Source organism: Stenella coeruleoalba (assembly GCF_951394435.1).
Source record: "Stenella coeruleoalba genome assembly, chromosome: 3".
Taxonomy (NCBI): domain Eukaryota; kingdom Metazoa; phylum Chordata; class Mammalia; order Artiodactyla; family Delphinidae; genus Stenella; species Stenella coeruleoalba.
This window is the reverse complement of record NC_137148.1, coordinates 109,028,953-109,050,351: the sequence shown is the minus strand read 5'-3', so window position 1 is coordinate 109,050,351 and position 21,399 is coordinate 109,028,953. Positions and strand designations below refer to the sequence as shown.

Genomic DNA, 21,399 nt, shown 5'->3' with positions numbered 1-21,399 from the left:
CTTGGCCAGGACCTTTTAGGTCCTCAGGTCTCTGGGCCTTGGAGGTCATGGAGGTGAAGACAAGTTGGCCAGTTGGAGCTAAGCATCCTCTGATAACCACAGGAGCACTGGACTGCAGCCTCTACCTGGTACTGTCCACTGTGCCCACAGAGTCTGGACTCACAGTGGCTCCTAATAAGACCTTTTCCAGGACAAGCAGTTCCACTGTGCTGTGAGTAGGTGGCCTCAGGAGGGATATGGGGGAGCTGTTCCTGCCCCACAAGGTTTGGAAGGGGGCATGTGACAGGGGTATGAATTGATTCTTGAGTCTGGCCCTGTTGCTGACTCTGTTCACCGGTGCCAAATAGAAACGCGGAGACAGATTTTTGGGTGAAGTAGAAAAGAATAGTTTTATTTCTTTGCCAGGCAGAGGGGACCACAGTGGGCTAATGCCCTCAAAACTGTGTGTCCCACCCTGGAACGGGTAGTGAGGAGTCTTACAGTGTTCAAGGAGCAGGGCGTGATCAGCTCGTGGGCATTCTTCTGATTGGTTGATGGTGAGGTAATCGGGAGTCAGCATCATCAACCTTCTGGTTCCAAGTGGTCTGTCTGGGGTCTATGTGCTTGTGGGCAGCACACAGTTAACTTCTTTCACCTGGTGGGGGTTTCAGGATCTGCAAAACAGCTCAAAAGACATGGCTCAGAATATTATCTATAGCCCTTGAGGAGGAACTAAAGGTCCTTGACTTTGTTTAATGGCAAAAGTATTATTATTTTGTCTTGCTTGACTGTTTTCCTTTCTTTCTGTATTTTCTCACTTCTCTGATAAAATTTATTCTTTGACTAAAATTTTTCTACAGACAAAAGGCAGGTGGAGGACATGGGTGGGGGTCTATTCTGGGAAGGCCTCATAGGGTCCTGCTCGGTTACAGTTCCAGGGACAGTGAGGGCCACAGCTTTCTCCATTCCTGAGGATCATGGGGCAGGGGGAATTGTGGCCCTGGAAAGAGTCCCTCAAAGTCTCTGATTGCAGTGCCAAGAGAGAGAAACTCCAAGAACCTCTAGGGCTGAGCTCAGGGCAGAACTGCCACCTCTCACCCTGACCACAGCAGCAGCTGTGTCTGTACCTGCTGGGACTCTAAGTCTGTTCATCTGCCTGTATGTCTGTCACTGCAACTGTCCCCAGGTGGTCTTTGCATCTGTCCCTTCCAAGCTTTGCCTGAATCTGTCAGTGTCAGGGTCTGTCCATCTCTTATTGTCAGGAGCTTCAGTCTGTGTCTCTCTGTTTGTCTGTCACTGTCATGGGCCTGTTCTGTCTGTCTGCCTGTGACTCCTGGACTTTCCAACTGGCCGACACCAAGGAAAGATACTCCTTCCTACCACGGAAGTTCATGATAACTAGGGGACCCAGGCCCACAGCCATGCCTAGTGTTTTTGTTTGGTCTGGAGCCCAATCCTGTCTCTCTCTGTCCCTAAGCATCAAAGGTGCGGGAGCCTTTGGTGTGACTGTGGCTCACGGCATGGCCTGAGGCTCTTGCAGCTTCCTTTGATTTCTGCCTGGGTTCCAAAACTGGTTGGTATGCATTTCCAGGGGTTAGACCTGTGAGAGGAGGTGTTAGGGTCTGAGTCACAGGTCTTCTGTGAAGCTAGGCTGGGCACAGCCCCGCCTCTGGCCTTGAGGAGGGCTGGAGCTTCTGTTTCAGTTGAAGACCTGGGAGGACCTACAGCAGCTTCCCTATGGAGATCCCAGTAGGAGAAGGGGCCTGAGAGTTGTGGGGTCAGTCAGGGAGACCGTCCTGGGTGTGGGGGGATGGGCAAGACTATGAGTTATCATGTCGTTTTTGAGTTGAAGCTGTGGCTCCAGCAACAGCTGCTGTTTCCCGGCCTCCACTCCCAGCACATGAAATGACCCCACACTTATCCAGCCCTGCTGGCGCAATAGGCCTGGGCGGGAGTCAGGGCCTCCACCGGGACAACTTGGGGCTGCCCCAGGTTCTGGGCAGGAGGAAGTATGACACATTGCCAGGGAGCTGGGCTTCCCTCCCTTCTTTTGCTTCCTTTAAGATAGTTTCTAAATCCGTTAAGTGGGAGAGGGAGCAGGCAGCTATGCTGATGTTGGGTTCTCAGCTCCACTGCCTCCTGGGTGACCCAAGGTCATCCTCTTGGCTCATCTCCCAGTTGCTGTTGTTGATAAGGATAATGATAGCAACATCCCTGGTTGTGTATGGAGTACCTTATAGCCTGGTGCTGATGTTTGCCCCACAGAGCATTTTCTAAACTTAGGGAAATTCATGGCTGCCTTTCCATCCTGACTTCCATAAAACCTGTAAATATTTCTATTAATCAGAGGTGAGAAGAGGCTCACTTCCCTCAGACTCTGGAACACAGTCACTGCTGGCACCTATGCAGTGAGTGGTCCTCCCCAGACCTGGGGGATAGAGCTGTAGTTCAGAGCAGAGACCTCACAGTCCCCCAACGGATGATAGTGCTCCCCTAAGGCCTAGAAGGTAGCCAGGCAAGCCCCAAAATAAATGTTGAGGAGGAGGATGCCCCAGTAGAGGACGTGTCCACCTCCCACTGGACACTGGTCTGTCCGACTGGGAGAAAAATGTCAGCCATTTGACTGGGATGCATGCCAGGCACAGGGGCCTGGAGATGGTAGGAGAGCTGCAGCTGGTTCCTGTTCCTGGAGCCCAGGGCTGTGGTGCGGGAAACAGGGAGCTACGAGCAGTGAGGCTGGAGAGGTCTCCGGGACTGTGGGGCCAGAATGGCAGAGCAGGGTCTTCGACCAGACCAAAGGGCTTGGAGCTCATACTGAGGCGGCAGGCAGCCCATATGGGACACAGCCAGACTAATGCACTAAAATATAAGCACCTCAAGTGTTGGGTTCTTTGCAGCACCTGGCATAGTTCTTGACACTTTGTAGGACTCAGTAAATATTTGTTGAGTGAATTAATAGGTGCATGAATTCATCTGGCTGCCTGGGGAGCAAAGCAGGAGGGACCTGTCTAGAGACAAGTGCCCATGGGACAATCGTGGTAGACATCTGTGTGGGAGAGGTGGGGTGGGCCAGGGCGAGGCTGTAGGATAGAGAGAAGTGGAAAGATTTGAAAGGGACAAGGAAGGTGAAAGCACCAGGACATGGCAGGAGACTGGAGACTGACTAGGGAACTGAGACCCCGAGAGGACCCCAAGCTGAGTTCCTTGGCCTGGTCTCTCTCCTAGGACAGTGGTACCTAACAGTTTCTTCAGGCCTCCCAGAGGCTCTGGGGCCAGAGAATTGTGGATGAGGGCTGTATTCCACAGTGCACTAGCAAGACAACATCCAGACCCAAGTCAGATCGGACCCTTCTTGAGCTAACTGCCCCAAGGAGACACTGGAAATGCTGGAAGTAGAGGCAGCCCACCCACAGCCATGACAGCATGGGCAACTGGAGAACAATTAACTGGCTAACTTCTGCTCTTCTCGGTGCACATGCTTCACTGCAGCCTGCCCAAGCCAAGCCCCCCAAGGGCAGGCCCCACAACCCTATGAGCAAGGGCTGACCTTGGACCAGGCTTAGTCGGATTTGGGTTTTGTTTCCCAACAATTGGCTTGTCAGAATGTTGATGGTTGGGCGAGACTGAACAATGTAGAGGAGAATTTCTAATAATGATGAGAATGTTTGGGAAATAGCTTCAGACCATGAGAAGGAAGAGGAGAGATCCAGTGTCTGATGGACAAGCAGTAACTACAGAAGGCAGGAAAACCCACAACAATGTTGTTTATAAAAGACTTCCATGCAAAAATGTTTGGCAGTACCAACTAAGCTAAAATATGTATATCCTATGACCCAGTAATTCCACACCATTCCCAGCATTTCCAACAGAAATGCATACATATGCTCACCAAACTATGAGCACAAGAGTGTTCATAGTAGCTTTATTAATATTAGCCAGGAAGCAGAAACAGCCAAAATATCCATCAGCAGTAGAATGAGAAAATATATTTGGGATGCAATGGAATACTATACAGAAACAGAAAGGAACAGACTACAGCTACATGCAACAACCAGAAAGAATTGTACAGATATAATACTGAACAAAAGAAGTCAGACATAGAAGAGAGCACAGCCTATGATCCCACTTAAATGAAGTTCAAGAATGGGCAAAACGACTTTATGGTGATAAGAGGTTGGAAAGGTGGCTATACTTAGGGGAGTGGATACTGACTAGGAGCGAGAGAGCACAGGAAGCCTTTGGGGTGCTGGAAAATGTTCTATATCTTGCTCTGGATGCTGGTTATATCGGTATAAACATATGTAAAAGTTCACTGAACTGTACACTTAAGATTTGTCTACTTTATTGTACAATGACTCAATTTTTAAAAAGTAAAATAATTTTAAAAGGTTTTTCTCAGCCTCTAGAAGAACTGCAGGCTCTTGAAGGAAATGCCAACGTTCGCCTTGGGTGAGGACCCAGGAGCTGTGTTTGAGGGCAGAACTTAGGGAGTTTGTACTCATCTTTCTTTGAATTTGAGAAAACGAAAAGGGAGATAAAGTTTTGATTAATCATTTCCAGGTTGAAAGAACAGGTCTGGGCCAGAGATAACATCAGTGGCAGCAACATGAAACTGTTTCACTGTTGTTATCTCAAACCAACCACAATGAAAAATAACTTGTGAAGCTGCATCTTTACTGGCAGCCATAACTCGGGGTCTCCTCATAGGTAGGAAATTGGTCAGTCTTTTCCAAGGGCAAGGTCTGTGCCCAACAGCCCTTCTGAGGGCCTAGAAAGGGGGCTTCTGTGGAACCAGTTCTGAGGATTCTGTCTGGCTCACCTTACTGTCCTGAGGAAGTCCTGGGCCTCTCTGAGCATTAGGGCAGAGAGCTGCCAGCACGGACAGTAGGTGAGATGGCCCTTCCTCATCCCCAGCTCCCATCTTGGGGGCTGGCCCTGCTCTGCAGACCTCGATGCCATGAGCATTCTGGCCTCCCCTCTCCTCAGAGGAATAGGGCCAGTATCAGGGTGCTCTCAGCAGAGCTCTGACCTAGGCCTCGGGCAGCAGGGCCCTGCATCTGTCTGGGCCTCCTTGTGTCAGGCTGATCTAGGGCTGGGGCCTCTCTGCCCCTGCCACAACCCCATTTCACAGATAAGAAAACTGAGACCCCAAGAGACCTACATGCCAGATTTCTTATTTGTGAAGCCCATGTAACAAGATAGGAGGGTCCAGAGGAGGAGCTTCTGGATCTACAACAACCAGCCTTGTGCATTCAACACAAATAGCAGCTTGCTCAGAAGCCCAGGTTGGCACAGTATGCGCCTGGTCCATGCAGCCCCTGCCTTCCACTTCCAGTTATATGGACCTCGAATTCCCAAGCACATACATGTGCAGGCAACCAGGAAGCAAAAGGTGTAAGGGCTCAGGCCCTGATTTCCAGGGCCAGTCCTGCTCACTTGGGGCTGGGTGGCAGGCCAGACGTATAGCCCCAGTCAGAGACTCCACGCACAGGACAGTTGTGAGGATAATCAAGGTTGCCTGGACAGCACCTTGCAACCTCCAGGCCCAAACTGAGAGCTGCCCTGCCTGACAAGGAAGAGCAGACAGGCCTCTTTTGCTATCCATGCTATCTCAGAAAGAAGGTAACAGTGCTCTGGGCTTTGAGGGATGCAGTCCCGATTGCACGCTAATCACCAGCATCTTGGCTGAACAACCAATCTGGGGAAATCAGTCGATGCAATGCAAGCCATCACTGAGGATCCCATTTAGCTGGGGACACTGAGGATGCAAATTTTGTATAAGCAAGGAGACCACATGATGCGCACTGACCTTGGCACTCGGCCTCTCTCCTCAGATCCAGCCATGGCCACACTAACAGCCATCACAGGGTAGAAAACCAAGGAGAAAACTCACCTGCCATCCCACCACCTAAATCATCATCTAAATTCCCTTCCGGCTCTTGACCCACAGGGGGTCATCCGGGCATCAGTGCCATTCTGGACCTTTCACAGGTGCCTTGACATGTTGTCATGTTAGCTTCATGTCCGTCATTTTATTTCATGGATTGGCAGATTGGTTATTTCTGTGGATGAAGCTTCCCTCCTTCTGTCTTTTGTGTGATCTCCCTGAATGTGAATGCTGAGTCAAAGGATGTGGACGCACTACGGCCCTTGAAAGAGACTGCCGTGTGGCTGCCAATGGGGCTATTCCAGTTCTCAAGGTCTAGCATATGAGAGAGGGCTGCACTGCTGCTTTAGGTGCATGTTTTCGATTCCTGGTTCCAGCCTCAGTACCACTGATTTCTGAAGGGGGATGGGGCACCCAGGAGGCAGAAAGTGATAGCAGGTTGGGGTGGTCCCTGGGGAGGCCCCCGTGAAGGGAGGGGACTGTTCAAGTGTCCTGGGAAGTCTTGATGTATGGATGTGCCTATCTCCTCGGACCACCCAGCCCTGTTCTTCCTTCTGGCCTAGAGGTGGGCCTGGCACAGCCAAGAGTGTTTCCTTAGGGTTAAAGTGGGCCTGCTGCAGGCCTGCCCATGGTTATCCCCCATGGAAGAATATAATTTGGACCTGTTTCCTGGCCTCCTAGGGAAAGGGGGTACCCAGGATGGTCAGGGCTATGCCTCTTGTGCGTATGTGTCCAGCCCAGAGCTCTGGCCTTCCAATGTGCCAGCCTATCCTTAGCTCCTGAGGCAGATGTGCCAGTAGGCTCCCAGGGAACTGCGGGCTCAGGCCTACCTAGGGGACCACACGATGGTGGGTCCAGAGCAGTACCCACATGGCCCTCCCACCTGGCAGTTCTTCCTGCCCGCATGTCTCAGCAATTCCATGCTGCCAAGCACCCCGCAGACCCTACTTCCAGTCAGAGAGTAGTAGCCTTGGGAACTCTGAGCACTTGTATGGTTTGCTCAAGGGATAGGAGCTCATAGCCTCTGGGGATTGGACCATGGGCTTTCTCTGGGCTGAAACCAGCCTTGGCCCCTGGCCCTGTACCAGCTGAACCTGAATCACAGGTCCATCCTCCACGTTCTGAGATAATTGGGCAACTCCCCTCAGTCACACTTGCTGACCTCCAACCTGTAGTGGCCCTCACAGTGGAGATGAGCAGGGAGAGGCGTGAAAATCCTGGGGCAAGGGATGAGGGTGGGCGGGGCTGTGCTGGATCTGTGTGCTGGCTGCAGGCACAATCTGAAGCTTTATAGCTGAGCAAGACCTGTCAATGGGTAGATGTGCAGACTCTGTACAAGGCTGGCCTGTGCCTAGTTGTGGTTACAGCTTGATGCCTAATTATAGTCCAGAACAATATATCTTTATCTTTCCTGGTTTGGTCTGAAGGTTTGGATTGTAGGAAGCTGTTTAGACCGTGGGGTGATCCCAGTCACCTCTACTAAACTGTGCAAATGATTAGGGTTAGGGTTCGAATTGAGGGTGGGGGGTCAGAGCTTGGTAGCCCAGTTTGGCAGCCCTTCAGGACCCGAGTGACTGGCGGATTTCCCACAGGCAGGCCCCATGCTTTGAGGGTGTGAGGGTGTTAGTAGTCGGGGAGGAGCTATTATGCCAACGAGACACTGGAGGCTGTTGTGAGAGGCTTAGCGGGCCAGGGGAGGGGCTTTGAAGTCAGAGTTCTTTGCAGGTTTAGATGAAGCTGGGGGTTTGGAAATGCCCCTGGCCCCCATGGGCCCCCCAACCTGGTCCAGGTCCCCCACTGTGCCAAGTCCTCTGTGAGTAGCCTGAAATCCCCCATTCTCCTGAGCCATTTACTAAGGCTGGCCCTTCTGTGGCCACAACGAGTCCTTGGGGGGTGGCGGTGGGGATGAACTAGACTTCGAGCTCCCCAGGAGCTGTAGTAGAGACCGAAGGAGGAAGGGCCTTGGACCTTTGGATCAGGCATGGATGGGTGCTGAGTGAGGCTGGGGAGGGGTGTCTGGGAAAGGATCTGATCTGAGTTTTGAAGGACACAGGGAGAAGGGGAGCAATAACAAGCTGGCATTGGCATTGATGGGGCCCCTACTGTGTGTCCACTGGCACTGGAAGTACAGTGGAGGGGCAGATGAGGTGGGGTTCCCACTCGCCTTCTTGAGCGTCCCTTCCTGAGAGACCCCTGGCCCTCTAGGTCAGGAGCCCTGGTATGGCACCATCAACCCCAGCCCCCTGCCCCTTCCGGTGTATCAGGGCCCCAGAGAGAGTGGACACTACCATGACTCTTACTCATCAGCATTTCCACACCCCAGCTTTATTAAAGCAGCAAGTGCTGATGTATCAGTTACAGAAATATTTCCTCAAGCACACCCCCATCATTACCCACCCTCAGCCTCATCTGCTGACCCAGGGCCAGCAAATTCTTACCCCACCCTGGATGTAAATTGTTTCTGAGGCTTCTCCAGTCCCATTTCCTGAAACTCTAGGGCACCAGGATGTGAGAGGATGAGGTCTCAGAGGATGCCCTTGGTCCTTTTACAAATTTCCATCCCTCTGTAGATATGACAACGCTCTGTAAGGCTTCTTTGAACTTTGAGAAATTACTTGTCTCAGTAGTGCAGTTCTTGTGTGGTTCTGTTGACTAAATAAGAAATACATATTTATCTTCTTAGCAGAAAAAAATAAAAGCAAATTCAGTTGTCCCAGTCATAAAGGCCCTGTAAGACCCCACCTCATCCCCTGGGAGGTAACTCAGGCAGGCCCTCCCCATCTTTCTTAGGGAGGGCACTGGGGACCATCTGGCGATAGTGGAGCCCCAGGTCTGAGGACCATCCATAGCTCTGGGGAGAGACCCAGCAGGGTGTGGGGAGGTCTTGTGGCTTCCCAGGAGAGGGACATGAGGACATGCAGGGCAGGAGGACACAGCAGACAAAGAGCAAGGTGGGCCAAGAAAGCAGGGCACCTCAGTTGTTTCCCCACAACATGTCCCCCTAAGCCACTGCCCATCCCCACATTGTGGGCTCCCAGTGGAGCTCCTTAGCCCAGAAGGGACCCCAAGGGCAGGGCAAACCGGAGCCAGTTTAGACTGGCCACCCAACTGGGGTTGGCCCTTCCCTTTCCCCAGGCTGAGTCCACAACCAGCCCTGCTCTGACCTGTTACACACTGACCCCTGTGCATAGGAGTTTGGTAGAGAGCATGACGGAAACCTCCAGAACGACACCTGAATCCCCACTCCCCTAAGCGTCAGCCCCTGTCAGTGAGTGAACTTCTTTTGGATCAGAAAGTAGTACCTGAAGCCTCACATGTGGCAGGTGGGGGCCATAAGAAGCCCTTTGCCCCACTGGGCCTCTGGCTGTGGTGGCAAGAGAAAAGATGTCTCAGGTTCCCCTAAGAGCAAACAGCTACTTACTTTCAGCTTTGGGCAGATTTTGGTAAGTTCTTCCATGTCCTTTACTATGTGGTAATCATTGTTATATTTCTTAGAGATTTCATTCAGGGTGGAGATGAAACCCTCTCTAAACTTCCCATAGCAGAGCTCCTAAAACAGGGTGGGGGGCATTGAGTTGGTGGTGGTGCCCAGCAAACCATCGGCTGGCCCTCAACCTCATCCATTCCTGGTTACCCTGGCCAGATGGAGCTCTGGACTCAAATTCAGGCGCTACCCTGATTCTCCCACAGGAGACCCATGGGCCCTGTGAGCTTTGCAGCGGGTATGTGGTCTCCCTCCAGGCACAGGGCTGCTCTGGGACGGTGATCAGAGAGCCTGGCAAAATTTGGCTGCTGGTTCATCTGCTGACTGAGCCGGAGACTTGATCTTCAAACTCCCAGATTTCTTGACCCAACAACTTTTGTTCTTGTCTCTGCCCTGGGTGATCCCTTTCAAATGTGGTCAGAAATGACCACGGGGTGACTTCTCCTTACCTCACTGGTGTTCTGGGGCCTTTTGAAGGAACCCTAGAAGTGGGAAAAGTTGATTAGAAACCCAAAGGGCCACTGAGAGCAAAGTGATGTTTGATGAAGACCCAGACTTATGTTGTGTGTTATGTTGTCAGCCACGAGTTCTTTCTGAATCTCAGCACAGACTGCTGTGTGATTGTCCTGGGGAGACACGCTGGCTATCTTCATTGGGGTGGAATGGCTTTCCAAGCCCCAGGAGCACATACAGGTTCACGGTATGAGTTGAGGGTGGCTCCAAGCTGATCCGAGCCCTGGGCTTGATAGCATTTCTGTGGGGAGAGGTACCTATATACAAGTCTCAGGGAATGCTAAATCTCTTATCAGTTATCACTGGTTTATATGGAAGACGGAGAGGACCTACCTTATCTCTGGGCAAGATGTGTTTTTCATGCATTTTCTATGACTACAGCATACTTAGAGGAATCTTGTCTTTCCTGAAATTCAGGGTTTGTCTAAGAAGTTTTATTCATGATCACATCTGAAGTCATGACCTTTCTGCCTGTGTGTGGGGCAGGTCTTTGGCCAGGACTGGCGCTGTCTGCAGGTGAGATAGCCGGAGCAGAGGGAGCAAGTAGGACGGAGAAAGAGCCAGGAAGGAGCTAGAACTGCACCAAACGAGCTTCCCCAGGCCCACCCATCAAGGTAAAGGCTGGCCCTGCTGCCCACTTGACGCTTGGGGACACACCCTCTTCCTCACAGACCCCAGGAGGGACACAGGAGAAGAGGTTCAGGAACAAGTCCTCCAGCCCCATTGGCAAAGCAAGGAGAGGAAGGAGAGCTACTATTTTCTCAGCCTGAAGGCCGTGGATTTGGGGGGAAAATGCCTAATTACATGCAAAACTTCATGTAAAAACAAAAACTAGCTCCAAAACATGCCACACTAGAGCCATGTACCAACAAATTATGAACTTACATTCTGACTCTCAAAGATTAAGATCACTCATCTTGGGGAAAGTTTGGTAAATATACTGAGCTCTGACCCCTGTGGTTTGGTTTCTTTTTCCCTGAACAGCTAGTCTATCTGCTGGTTCACCTTGGGAGTGGCTGAAGCCCCGAGTGTGAGGGACAGGGCATGGCCACAGGGTCCAGGCCTCTGGAGGGCACAGGTGTTTTGCCCATTCAGCCAGTGACCAGCCAAGCCCAGGAACCCCCCGCCTGCCCAGGAAGGGTGATCCCCCTTTTCTGGAGCAAGATTCCCACTGTCTGGGTTACTTGGACTTCCAAGTGAACCTGGAAACCTCTCTCTGGGGTGGGAGCCTTTGAGCATCCACGGAAGCATGTCCAGATGTGCAGAATGTTACACCCAGGAGGGCTGTCACCTCCCCTGTGCTCTGACAGCACTGCCTGTCCAATTGTGCCTGATCTGCTGCAGGCCCCTGTTCCCTGCCCCAACTCCCAGCTTCCTCCCCTCCCTGACCTGGGTAAAGGAGAGCACCTTGAGCATTCGCTCATGGTAGAAAACAAACTGAAAAACTGCACAAATAAAAACAGGTTTTTAATAATTTATTATTATGGTAAAACATCTTGAATAAATATGGGGTATGAAATAAAATAAATAAATAAATAAATATTAAAATACATAAATATATAAATAAATATTACTGATCCCTGCCAGTGTAAAACATCTCCTGTTTCCCCTACCACACCCGTATCAGGGTCAACATGACCCAGAGCAAGTCTGTGCTCCCTACAGCCCTGGCCCACCCTGTGGTCCCTCCAGGGTGAAGATCCTGAGTTTTGTTTGGCTCTTTGTGGATGGGAGGGCAGCGATCTGTGAGGTAAGCTCCCAGGCTGGCTTCTGGCCCGTCTGGCCTGCTTCACTTCTGGACTGCCTCCCAGCAGTCAAAGGGGATGGTAAAAAGAAAATCCTTCAGGTTCTCTTTGAAACTTTTAAAGGTGATAATCTGGGTTTCACAAGAAGTTTCCTTAAGAAAGAAAAGAAAAAATATATAAGTTGAGTCCAGGCACGAGTGGATAATGTGGGGGAAGCATCAGCATGTTTCTGTGCTACGTCTTAGAACTCAGAGGCCAGAAGGCCTGTCTGGGGCCCACCTGCTGACCTGGGTCAGGTGACATGCTGCCACCCATGTGTCACCCAAAAGGTGCACAGCTCTGTCAATGGCAGCCGGGGCCAGGGGCCTGATAAAGTGCAAGCCGGAGGCTGGTCTGCTGGGCAGCTGGGCCACTGCCTCTTTGGTCCCAGGCCAGGGCACAGCAGTTGGGCCCAGGCCGTCTCTAGGAGCCCAGAAGGGGCAGGAGTCAAGGCCACAGGCCTCACTCTTTTCCCACCGGAAAGGAATGTTTGGGGCCTTTTTCCATTTCAGGTAAGCTTTCCTCCTTGCTCCCGTGCAATCCAGGCATCCCAGGAGGGGCCAGGGGAAAGTGCTTTTAGGAGGCGGCACTTGGGCCCCAGAACTTCCTCTGGGCCTTAGGCAGGTCTTGAGTTTCCTTGTATTTGCCTCACCTCTGACCTCATTAATGGTAATAATAAAGATAGTAGCAGCTCCCACTAGGGAGTGCCGTAGGCTCTCGAGTCCAGGGTTTTAACTCCTAGAGTTGCTCCCTCTCAGGAGGGGCTAGTCATTAAAAATCTGTGGACTCAGAAACCCTTTGGGGTCGTGAACACCCACAGCCAAAGGTCTCTCCCCAACCATTCCTCCACCCTCCTAGAATGAGACCTTCCCGCTTGGGGACCTGATGTGGGCACTTACCTGAGTGGGGGGGCAGTGCTGCTTGTAGTGGCTGGCCATCATGGTCAAGGGGCCCTCGAGACTAGTGAGGCTGCCCCGCAGGCCCTGCTTGTACAGCTCCAGGCGAGTCTGCAGGCATGTCGGCTCCTGGGGGAAATGTCCATTCTTTGGTGAGCAGTGGCCAAGTGTGCTCTGGTAGGCACAGGACATCCTCCCCATCACTCCTTCCTGTTCTCATCCCTATCTACCAAGAGCAGGGCCTGGGAGGGGCACAGGACTATTCTTGACTAATCTCAGGCTGGACCCGGTTATACACACTGCCCTGTCCCCCTGTCCACTGCAGGCATGAGTCTGACTCGTCCTCACCACTCAGCTCAGGCCATTCCCAGCCAATACAGCCACATTCCCTTGGCCTGGCATCTCAAGAGGGTCCCAGTCTCCAGAAAAAAGAGGTCACTGTCCTCCCAGCATTCAGGGGGAAGGAGGAGGGGACCCTCGCCCAGACCTGCTGTGTGAGCAAAGTTTGTTCCTGAAATCCTTCTGTGCCCGTCAGTAGCCAGCACCGTGTCCACAGGGCTTGGTCTCAGGCCACAGTGAGTGCCCCATGTCCACATCCCCTGTCTCATGACATAACTCCCACTTACCCACCTGTCCCCTGGTGACCCCTAGCCCCTTGAATGCTAGGTCTGTCCATGGCTGGTCAGCTAGTAAAGAAGCTCACACGACTGCCACAGGGGCAAAGCCAGTGGCCTCCTGAGCAGCCCTCCTTCTGGCAACCAGCTGACTGGAGAGAAAGTGGACAACCCTGTGACAGTCCATCTAAAATGGAGTCACTCCCCAGGGCCGAGGCCTTTGAGAAGTTGTGTCAGAGAGGTATCTTACCTGGGAGTCAAACATTTCAGAGATGACTTCTGTTGTTTCATCCTGTAGAAAAGGAAAATGTTGTGTTATCAAGCTGACAGGCATGCCAGGGCCAGGCCAGCGAGGTGACCCAGGCACGGCCTGTGCTCCCTCCCTCACTCACCATCACAGCAGCAGTGTCTTTACTGTGGTTCAGAATGCTCAGGGCTTCCTTGATGGCATCCACATGCTGCCAGGGCCGGGTGGCAGGGCTGGGTGGGTGGGTGGGTGCGGAGGTGCTGCAGACCACAGTGCTCAGGAGAAGCAGGTTCTGCAGCCACATCCTCCTTAGGACTTTAGCCTTTCTCTCTGAGCACTGGGCTCACTGGCAAAAGAGCTCTTATATACACAGTTAGAGGAAATGATTAATGGTGACCACAAAACACCAGGGAGGCGGGGGAACTACCTGAACTGTGGAATCTCCTGGCCCTTATCGGCTACACATGGAAAGGTGAGCCTTTCCCCAAGGTGGTCAGCCTTGGGGGTTTTCGTTAATGAGTCTTTCCAAGAATTGGCAGCCCACCTGCCCGCCTTCTTGAGCGTTCTCCAGCCCTCCTGGGCAGTCTGACCTGCCAAGTCTTCCCCCTCCCTCTGAGGGGCCTCTGGGCACAGCATGGACTTCCTGGCCTGAAGTGGCTGGGGGGCAGGGCCTGGGAGACATTGAATCGAGCTCCTACCCCCGCCCTCCTCCCCGGCTTCCCATCCTGCCTGTTATCCCAAGAGACCTTTGGGCCGGCTGTGCCACACTGGGGCCCATTCCAACTCCAGCCTCCCCTTCTCTTCCTAGAGCCCGTAGCTGTGGCCACAGTGAGATATGAGTGTGAGGAGGACTCTCACAGTCCTGCCCCACTGTCCACCTAGGCAGATTCCAGCCAAATGACATAGTCCTGCGACAGCTCACCTCATCTCCCACCAAGGACCCAGAGCAGTCAGCAAGCTGTTCCCAGCCAGGAACCTCTGCCCCACAGCCCCTGTGAGCTGAGGGAATGACAACCATGTACAAGTCCAGCCAGCAAGATCCAGAACATTCCTCCATGGTAAGATCTCATCTAACAGCAACAATCCTGGTTTACACAGCCATATTCAGCTCCCAAGCTGCAGAAGTGAGTTGGGGCTCTCAGTGGGGGGTGGGTCAGGGTTATGAGTTCAAATCCTGCTTCCAACTCCACCTTGCTGAGTGACTCTTCCCTTGAATTATGTGAACCTCGCTTCCCTCTGCAGAGCAGACTGGCCCCTCTGAGGTGGGCACTGTGCTGCTAGCTACAGCCTCTGGCAGGCATTAGGCACCAACAGGGTCATGGCTGCATCCACAGGAGGTACAGGGGACAATGGCTTTTCAACCAAGGTCTTCTGGGCTTAGCTTCCTATGTGGCCCCTGCCCCAGCCCACCTCCAGCTCCAGAGGCCTCCCTCTGGAACAGAAACTGCTTCTGGAAAAGTCACAGGCTCTTGAGGGGCTGACAAGTGTTTGATTTTCACAATGGACTTTGGAGAGCACAGCACGAGTTGGTGTTTACTTCCCCATGTCATGAGTTTTGTGGTCGAAGGGATATGGGTCCACACACTTACGTTTCTGAGTGTCTGTGTGCCAGGGTGGTTGATGTCTGTACTTAGAGATGTGTCAGGAGGGGAGGATGTTTTACATGAGGTACATCTGTGTGAGCCCCCATGCCTCTGCAGGTGCCCTTCTGATATAGGAGAAGCTCCCCACACTGGGAGCTTCTGGGCCCCAGAGGGTGATTTAACCTAGATTGATGGGGTCAGACATAAGTGAGGACATGCTGCTAAGCTCAAGTGGACAGCCCTGGGAAGCAGGTAGAACTCATGGTTTGAGTACTGTGGCCCGAGCCTGCAGCCCTGGCAAGTTTCACTGCCTAGCAGGAGGGTTGTTGCCCTTGTACAGGGAAACCAGGCCTCAGTCCTCCAGACCCCACTGGAGTCCCTGCCAGGATCTGGGGCACACCGTGAGGCCAGCCCTACCCTTCTGAGCCTGATGGGACATTCCTAGGTGGCCAGGCTGGGGGTGAGAGTGTGGCATGTCAAGGCCCTGGCCCTTCCTCTACCTTTTCCATGGAACCTCTGCTCAGCCCCTACCAGGAAGCACTCAGCGGGGAACAGAGGGTCAAGGACACTGGGTGAAGATGCCACACAGAGTGGAGGTCTGTGTCAGACAGTGCCCTGGAGGCTGTGTGGTGGAGGATGGGGGCCACAGGCTATATGGAGACTGGCCCAGACACTGGCCGTCACTCCCCTCTCATCCTTTCTTTACAAAAGGGAGACAGAGGTGGGAAGAGGGAGGCACCCAGTCAGCCAAAACAGAAAGTATCCCCTTATGCAGCCCAGAACTCCCTTGTTAGGGAGTTGTTACCTGCAAAGTGGGCCTTCACCTCCTTGCGGAGATAAACTAACTGGGACCCAGAGGTGGAAGTAACAATCCACAGTCATGCAGTGAGAAGTGGCAAAGCTTGAAGGCAGGCTCCAGCCCTGCGTCCAGCACAAAGGCAGCTGCTGTACCCCTGGCACTGCACAGGGGACTTGGCACACTCTCGCTAAGACGTGGCCTGAGGGAGCAGGATGAGTGTGTGTTTAGGGAGAGGGAGTTATGAGTTGATGGCCCCAGGGCTGAGAGGAGAGAGCCCCAAGGACCCCTCCGGTCATCCCAGAAACTTTGTGGGCCACCTCCCTCCCCTTCCCCACAGTTCACTGACCCCTTTATCACTACTCCTGCTGGGCCCTCAGTCTGAGTCCTGGGAGGGGGACTGTCACCCTTGTGAGGGGCTGGGGGGCCTTTGGGGGAGGTGCTGGAAGGAGGTGGGGGGCTCTCTCCAGAGGCAGAGGTACATGACAGGGAGCTCGGGGCTCAAGGCCACGGCCCTCTGGGACCTGAAGAACAGAACTGGAAACAGGAGACACACCTGCCCAAACAGGGCTGCAGGGAGAGTCTGAGGGAGCCCTGACACTTCAGAAAAGTCCTGAAGGAAGGTCGTTCCAGAACCAACCATCTTGCCCAGAATAGAAAGCTTGCATCTGCAACCTTAACTGGCCCATCAGCTCCAGAGGGACTGGTGAGGGAGCTGGGCCGGGGTCCCCAGGCTCCCACCCAGCACCTTTGCCTGGACAAACATAGAGGGCAGTGAGGGGCATCCTCAGGACTTTGGAAGTAGTAAAGGCTTCTGGTAATGATTTCTCTCCCTTTTAATTTTTAATGAAGCCTCCAGTGGTTTTTTTCTTTTAATCCCAAGGAGGCAGATGAAGGCAGCAGCCCCTTCTAGCTATCTGGTGACACTCCTAGCTGGGGATGAGCTTAAGGGATAGAGATTCACAGGTGGGGAATGCATTTCCAACCCTGGAGGAAGTCCTCTGGGCGGGTGGGAGGCATAGGTTGGGGGAGGGCAGGCCTGGTGCACACCCACCCTTGGAGTGTCATTTCCTGAGTGTACAGTTGTTGGATCCTGGGAAACAGCAAGGAAGCAACAAGAACCAAGGAGTGAAGTGAAGACATCTCATTATCCTTGGCTCCGCCTTAAAGTTGGCACCCCTGGGCACTACCCAAGGCCTGGCCCGCTCTGTGCAGTGCTCTGGTGCTGGGAACTTCCTCTTCACCAATGACTTCCAGATGTCTTGTGCCATGACTTCTCTCCTACCTTTGGGCCCATGTGGCCACAACTGAGTCTTCTGGCCTCTCAAACTTGCCACATCCAGTCCAGTCTGGACTGGCTCCCCAAACCTCTCTGAGACCTTGGGTCTCCCCCATCACAGCAAGTGGCCTTGCTGTCCACCCAGCTGCCTGAACCAGAACCCCGATGTCAGAGGTTCCTCACTCACCTCCCACCCCCAACCCACACACCCAGTGAGTCCCCTCAAGGCCTTCTCTTAACTTGCTTCACTCTCATTTCATGACCGCCCCCTCCTGGCTCATTCTCTGTGCACATCTTGGTTGGTACCCTTAACACTGTGCCCATGAGTCTGGGCCTTGTCCTCCCTACCACCTACCCAACATGAGCACCAGAAGTGAGCTCTGAGTGCAGGGGCCTGTCAGGTCGGCCACACCTCCAGCTCCCTGGAAGCTGGGCTATATGGATGTAGAGTCCACCCACACATGGTTGGGGGTTAACCACCCTCAGGTCCTCCCAGACCAATCAGGATTCGCCAGTGCCAGCGGTCTGGGGATACCCAGAGAGCAGGACAAGAATTGCTCTTCTGGACATCCTGGCCTTTTTGAGGTGCATCTCTGGAGACTTAGATGAGATGCAGGAAGGCTCCAACTGGAGCTGCAACCACAAAGGTCAAAGATGTAGCTTTGTGTGTATGGTATGGCCTGAGGTGACCAGAAACCTCTCTCAGGAAGGACGAGCCATTCACTGGGTTCTCCTGAGGGTGATGCAGGACCTCATGAGCCCTGAATCTGGGTGGTGGTTGGGCTCACCACCTCACCACATCTGTCCAGAAAGATGCTATCTAGGTCTGCAGCTGGGCAAAGGGTAGCTATCCCTGAAAATTCCAGTAAGGCTGAGTCTCTGCCCAGTTTGGGCTTTAGAAACCTCCCAAAGTGGTGGGGAGAGGAGAAGAAAGGTTGAAGCACTACCTCCTCCCTGGGAGGATTCCCCCACAAAGTTTCCTGGGACAAGCAACAATTTCCTCTGTGAGGCAGAAATAATTAAACCCATTGTACAGATGAGGGAGTTGAGGATCAGGGAGAAGGAACTTTCTTGGGCTACCCAGGGATCAGCGGTAGAGAGTCCAAGCCTGAGACATAGAGATGCCTGGATGGTAGGCTCTGCTGGGGAAATTGTGCCTTTGGCTCCCAGGACTTCCTGGGGACAGTAACAGGACACTCTAGCTTCCCTGCCCACACCTGGAGGAGTCTCCCTTTACAGCTGCCCTGAGGGGGACATCCCTCTGCTGGTCTACCCAGGTGACCAGCATTTCCTGGCTTTCTGATCCCTGAGTTAGAAGACATCAGGGGAGCAGGAACAGATACGGGTTCAAATCCCATCTCTGTCATCAATGATAGTGTGGACTGGGTGGGCCACTGGTCTCCTGGTCCTCAGGTCCCCAGGGAAGACAAGGGGTGGCAGGCCCAGGGAGGGTGAGATCAGCTGAGATGCCTGTGCAGAGGTCCCATGGGACGTGAGAAACTCAGGCCCATTTCCTTCCCCTTCATAACTTCCCCTGTGAAAAAGATTCCGGGGACGCCACAAGCCCCTAATTTTCCCCAGAGTCAGTGGGAGGGACACCCATAGGAAACCCCTTCCAGAGGGTTTTCTCCTGACCCTGTGGGAAATGTGCCAAAAAGGAGTCACACTGCCCATGTAGGTCCTCACCCCCCACCCTCGCCTTAGCTCACCCACTCGATGTTATCGCTGTCACTTTCCATGCCATGCAATCTAGGAATGCCTGCCCATGTCACAACCTCAGCCCTGATGTCATCTTTCCAGAAGAAAGATGTGTGGCTCCCCACAAACCTCACTGCCAAACCCATGGACTCCTATCCTTCACGTGCCAACTTCAATGCCCATAGGCCACCCTGCTGGTGTGGACCTCTCCTTGTGGCTCCTGCTCCTCCTTTCCTACTCTCCAAGGACCACTGGCCACTGGCCAGTCTCTCGCCCAGCTATCATGCCTCTGGCCCCTGAACACTGCTGTCCTGGCCTTCAGCTCTTCTTCCCGAATAACACTCTGTGGCCTTAGCCATCACGTGAATGGGGACTGCTCCCGGTCTGTGTCCTACACACGTAGCCTCTGAACCGTCGAACCCTCCTGTGGGCCCTTAGACCCTGCAGACCTGCTTTTTCATCCCCTGGGTCCTCACCTTTGACATATGGAGAGTAGTTCTAACTCTTCTCGCTTACACTCCACAGCACACTTTGTAACCTGCCTCCTCTTCACCATACCTGTTCCTAAAACTCTCTGCCTGTCTGTGCCCCAAACACTCTCCCCCTGTCCTATCCTCCTCCTCCCTCTGACAGCCTGACTTGCCCACCTGACTCTACTTGCCCCTTCAGCAAGCACTGGGAGGCAGCATCTCCCAGGAAAAGTCTCTGGCCCCTGGGACCACCAAGCTGGGACAAGTGGTTCCTTGAGATTCCTCAGCTCTGAATTCCCCCCATCCCAGCCTGGACCATACAATGGGAGGGTCCACTGCTCCCCTACAAGACTGAAAGTCTCCAGGGCCAGATGGAGAGCCAGTGGGAGGGTCCCGTCCTCCTCCTCCCCAGCACAGGGCTTGGTGCAGATAGGAAAAGTTTGTTGACTAATTGTCTGAGCTGTGACAACTCATTTCCAGGAGGAAAATCACCTTCCATCTCAGAGAGGCCACACCAGCTCTCTGCCTCCCTGGCCACAGGCTTAGCTGGTAGAGGCTTCTGGTAAGGGTGGATTTAGGTTTACTGTGCAGACCTTTCCCCAGTACCCCAACACTGCCCCACACCCAGCCCCAGGAGGCAAACCCTGCCAGGCAGCCTGGGTATTCAAGGTCAGCAGACTGGAAATGACTCAGTCAAATGGATTTTCCTGGAAAGAGCCAATTGACCACACGGCTACAGAGCACTTTCCTCCCTAGTCCTGCCCTCTGTCCTGGGTAGGAGGAGGTGGCCCTGCCAAGGGCCCAGGGCCTTGCCTTGTAGGAAAAAACAGCCATTGAGTCTGGCCCTCAGCCTGGGGAGAACAGAGTCACATTTATTGGATGCTCACTGATGTGGGGTGGGCTTGGCCAAAGTGTTTCCCCCACCCCCATTCAAGGCTCAGAGCCCCTCTGAGGGATCCATTGTTTTATTACCATGCTCAAGGGAGCCCTGGTCCTTTTCCCCATAGGGGTCAGGACAGATAACAGCAGAAGGAGAAGGAGCACCCTACCAGCATCACCCCCGGATGTGGACCCTCACTGCCAGCACTCTGTCACCAGTGCCCCAGTACCAGGTGCTTCCCACCTGGGCACAGGTACGGGCACAGCCACACTTCTTTCCTGGCACAGCTCTCCTCAGAGGTACACATCTTCACTGTCACAGTCTGCTGTCCCTGGCTGCACCACTTCATCTCTGGCATGGCCCATGTGGTGCCCTCCAGGGCAGGGTGAGTGGAGACACTCGCCCATTGTCTGCTGAAGGAAGTCCCAGGGGCAGCATGGTCAAGGGCGCCTGTCTGAGGAGGAGGCGAGAAGGCCTCAGGCTAGGATTCTGTGGACCCTGGGGAGTAGGGAGGGCTCCTGGAGGGCCACAGCATGAGCCAAGGCTGGAGGTGGAAGTTGAGTCTGGGATCTCTGAGAAGCTGGGTAGGAGAGAGGAAGTCAAGGTAGGGGGTGGCTGTGAGCCAGTGGTCTCTCTCCCAGAAACTCCATGAGGCATGGGGATGGGAACGAGCCTGGATCTAAGCCCAGTGTGTGTGCATATGTGGGGGGTGCTGGGTAGGAGAAGGGACAAATGTGCATGTAGAGGATTTTGGCGATAAACATGTGGTGGTTCAATGAATGGAGGATGGAGCTGAGGCACCATGGCTGTGCTGTGCGCCCCTGGAGCTGAAACCAGGAGGTCTTGGAGCCAGGAGGTACTTCTGGAGGCCTGGGTCCAGTCAAGGAGGAGACCCCAGGTGGACCCTAAACCAGACTTAAAGGGCTCCTCTGCTTCAGTGGGCATTGGCCAAAACACTGTGACTTGAGGATTCAGAGGCTCTGGAGTCATATTCTCTGTGCCTCATTTTTTTTTCATATGTAAAATGAAGGCAGTCATAGACTTCATCTGGTCATTGAGGGGATTCTGAGTCCCTTTGCCTGATCCATCTTCCCCCTCCATGAGCCTGACCTGAGGTTTTCAAGGAGAAAATTGAGACCCCAGCCCATGGTGAGAACTCACTCAACCCTCCACTCTGGCCCACACAACCTCTGCCTCTCCCTCCCTCCTTCCCACCATGGCCCCAGGGATCCGGCTCTGCTTGGCTTGGCCCCTCTTTCCTCCAGCTTCTTTCCCTCTGCCCTGGCTCT

The 21,399-nt window shown here is 53.4% G+C and overlaps 2 protein-coding genes across 12 annotated transcripts in view; one reads left to right on the top strand and one right to left on the bottom strand.

The window, feature by feature from the left end:
* LOC307184606 (uncharacterized protein) overlaps positions 1–21,399 on the top strand; it is a 225,105-nt gene that overhangs the window by 140,877 nt on the left and 62,829 nt on the right. For 10 of the 11 annotated variants that reach the window (XR_013827764.1, XR_013827765.1, XR_013827766.1 and 7 more), the window contains 2 exons: positions 14,213–14,462; positions 20,238–20,363. Coding sequence is in view for 1 of the 11 variants with exons in the window: in XM_079918219.1 (XP_079774345.1) it covers positions 14,412–14,462; positions 20,238–20,363 (177 nt within the window). In the remaining 10 variants the exon portion in view is untranslated. The remainder of the gene's footprint in view (positions 1–14,212; positions 14,463–20,237; positions 20,364–21,399) is intronic. The other variant, XR_013827769.1, reaches the window with a different exon arrangement.
* On the bottom strand, positions 11,653–13,708 carry CSF2 (colony stimulating factor 2; the record flags this gene model as incomplete). The annotated part of the gene is made up of 4 exons (XM_079917904.1): positions 11,653–11,760; positions 12,547–12,672; positions 13,408–13,449; positions 13,550–13,708. The coding sequence occupies 4 exons, from the start codon at positions 13,706–13,708 to the stop codon at positions 11,653–11,655; spliced, it is 435 nt and encodes a 144-aa protein (XP_079774030.1).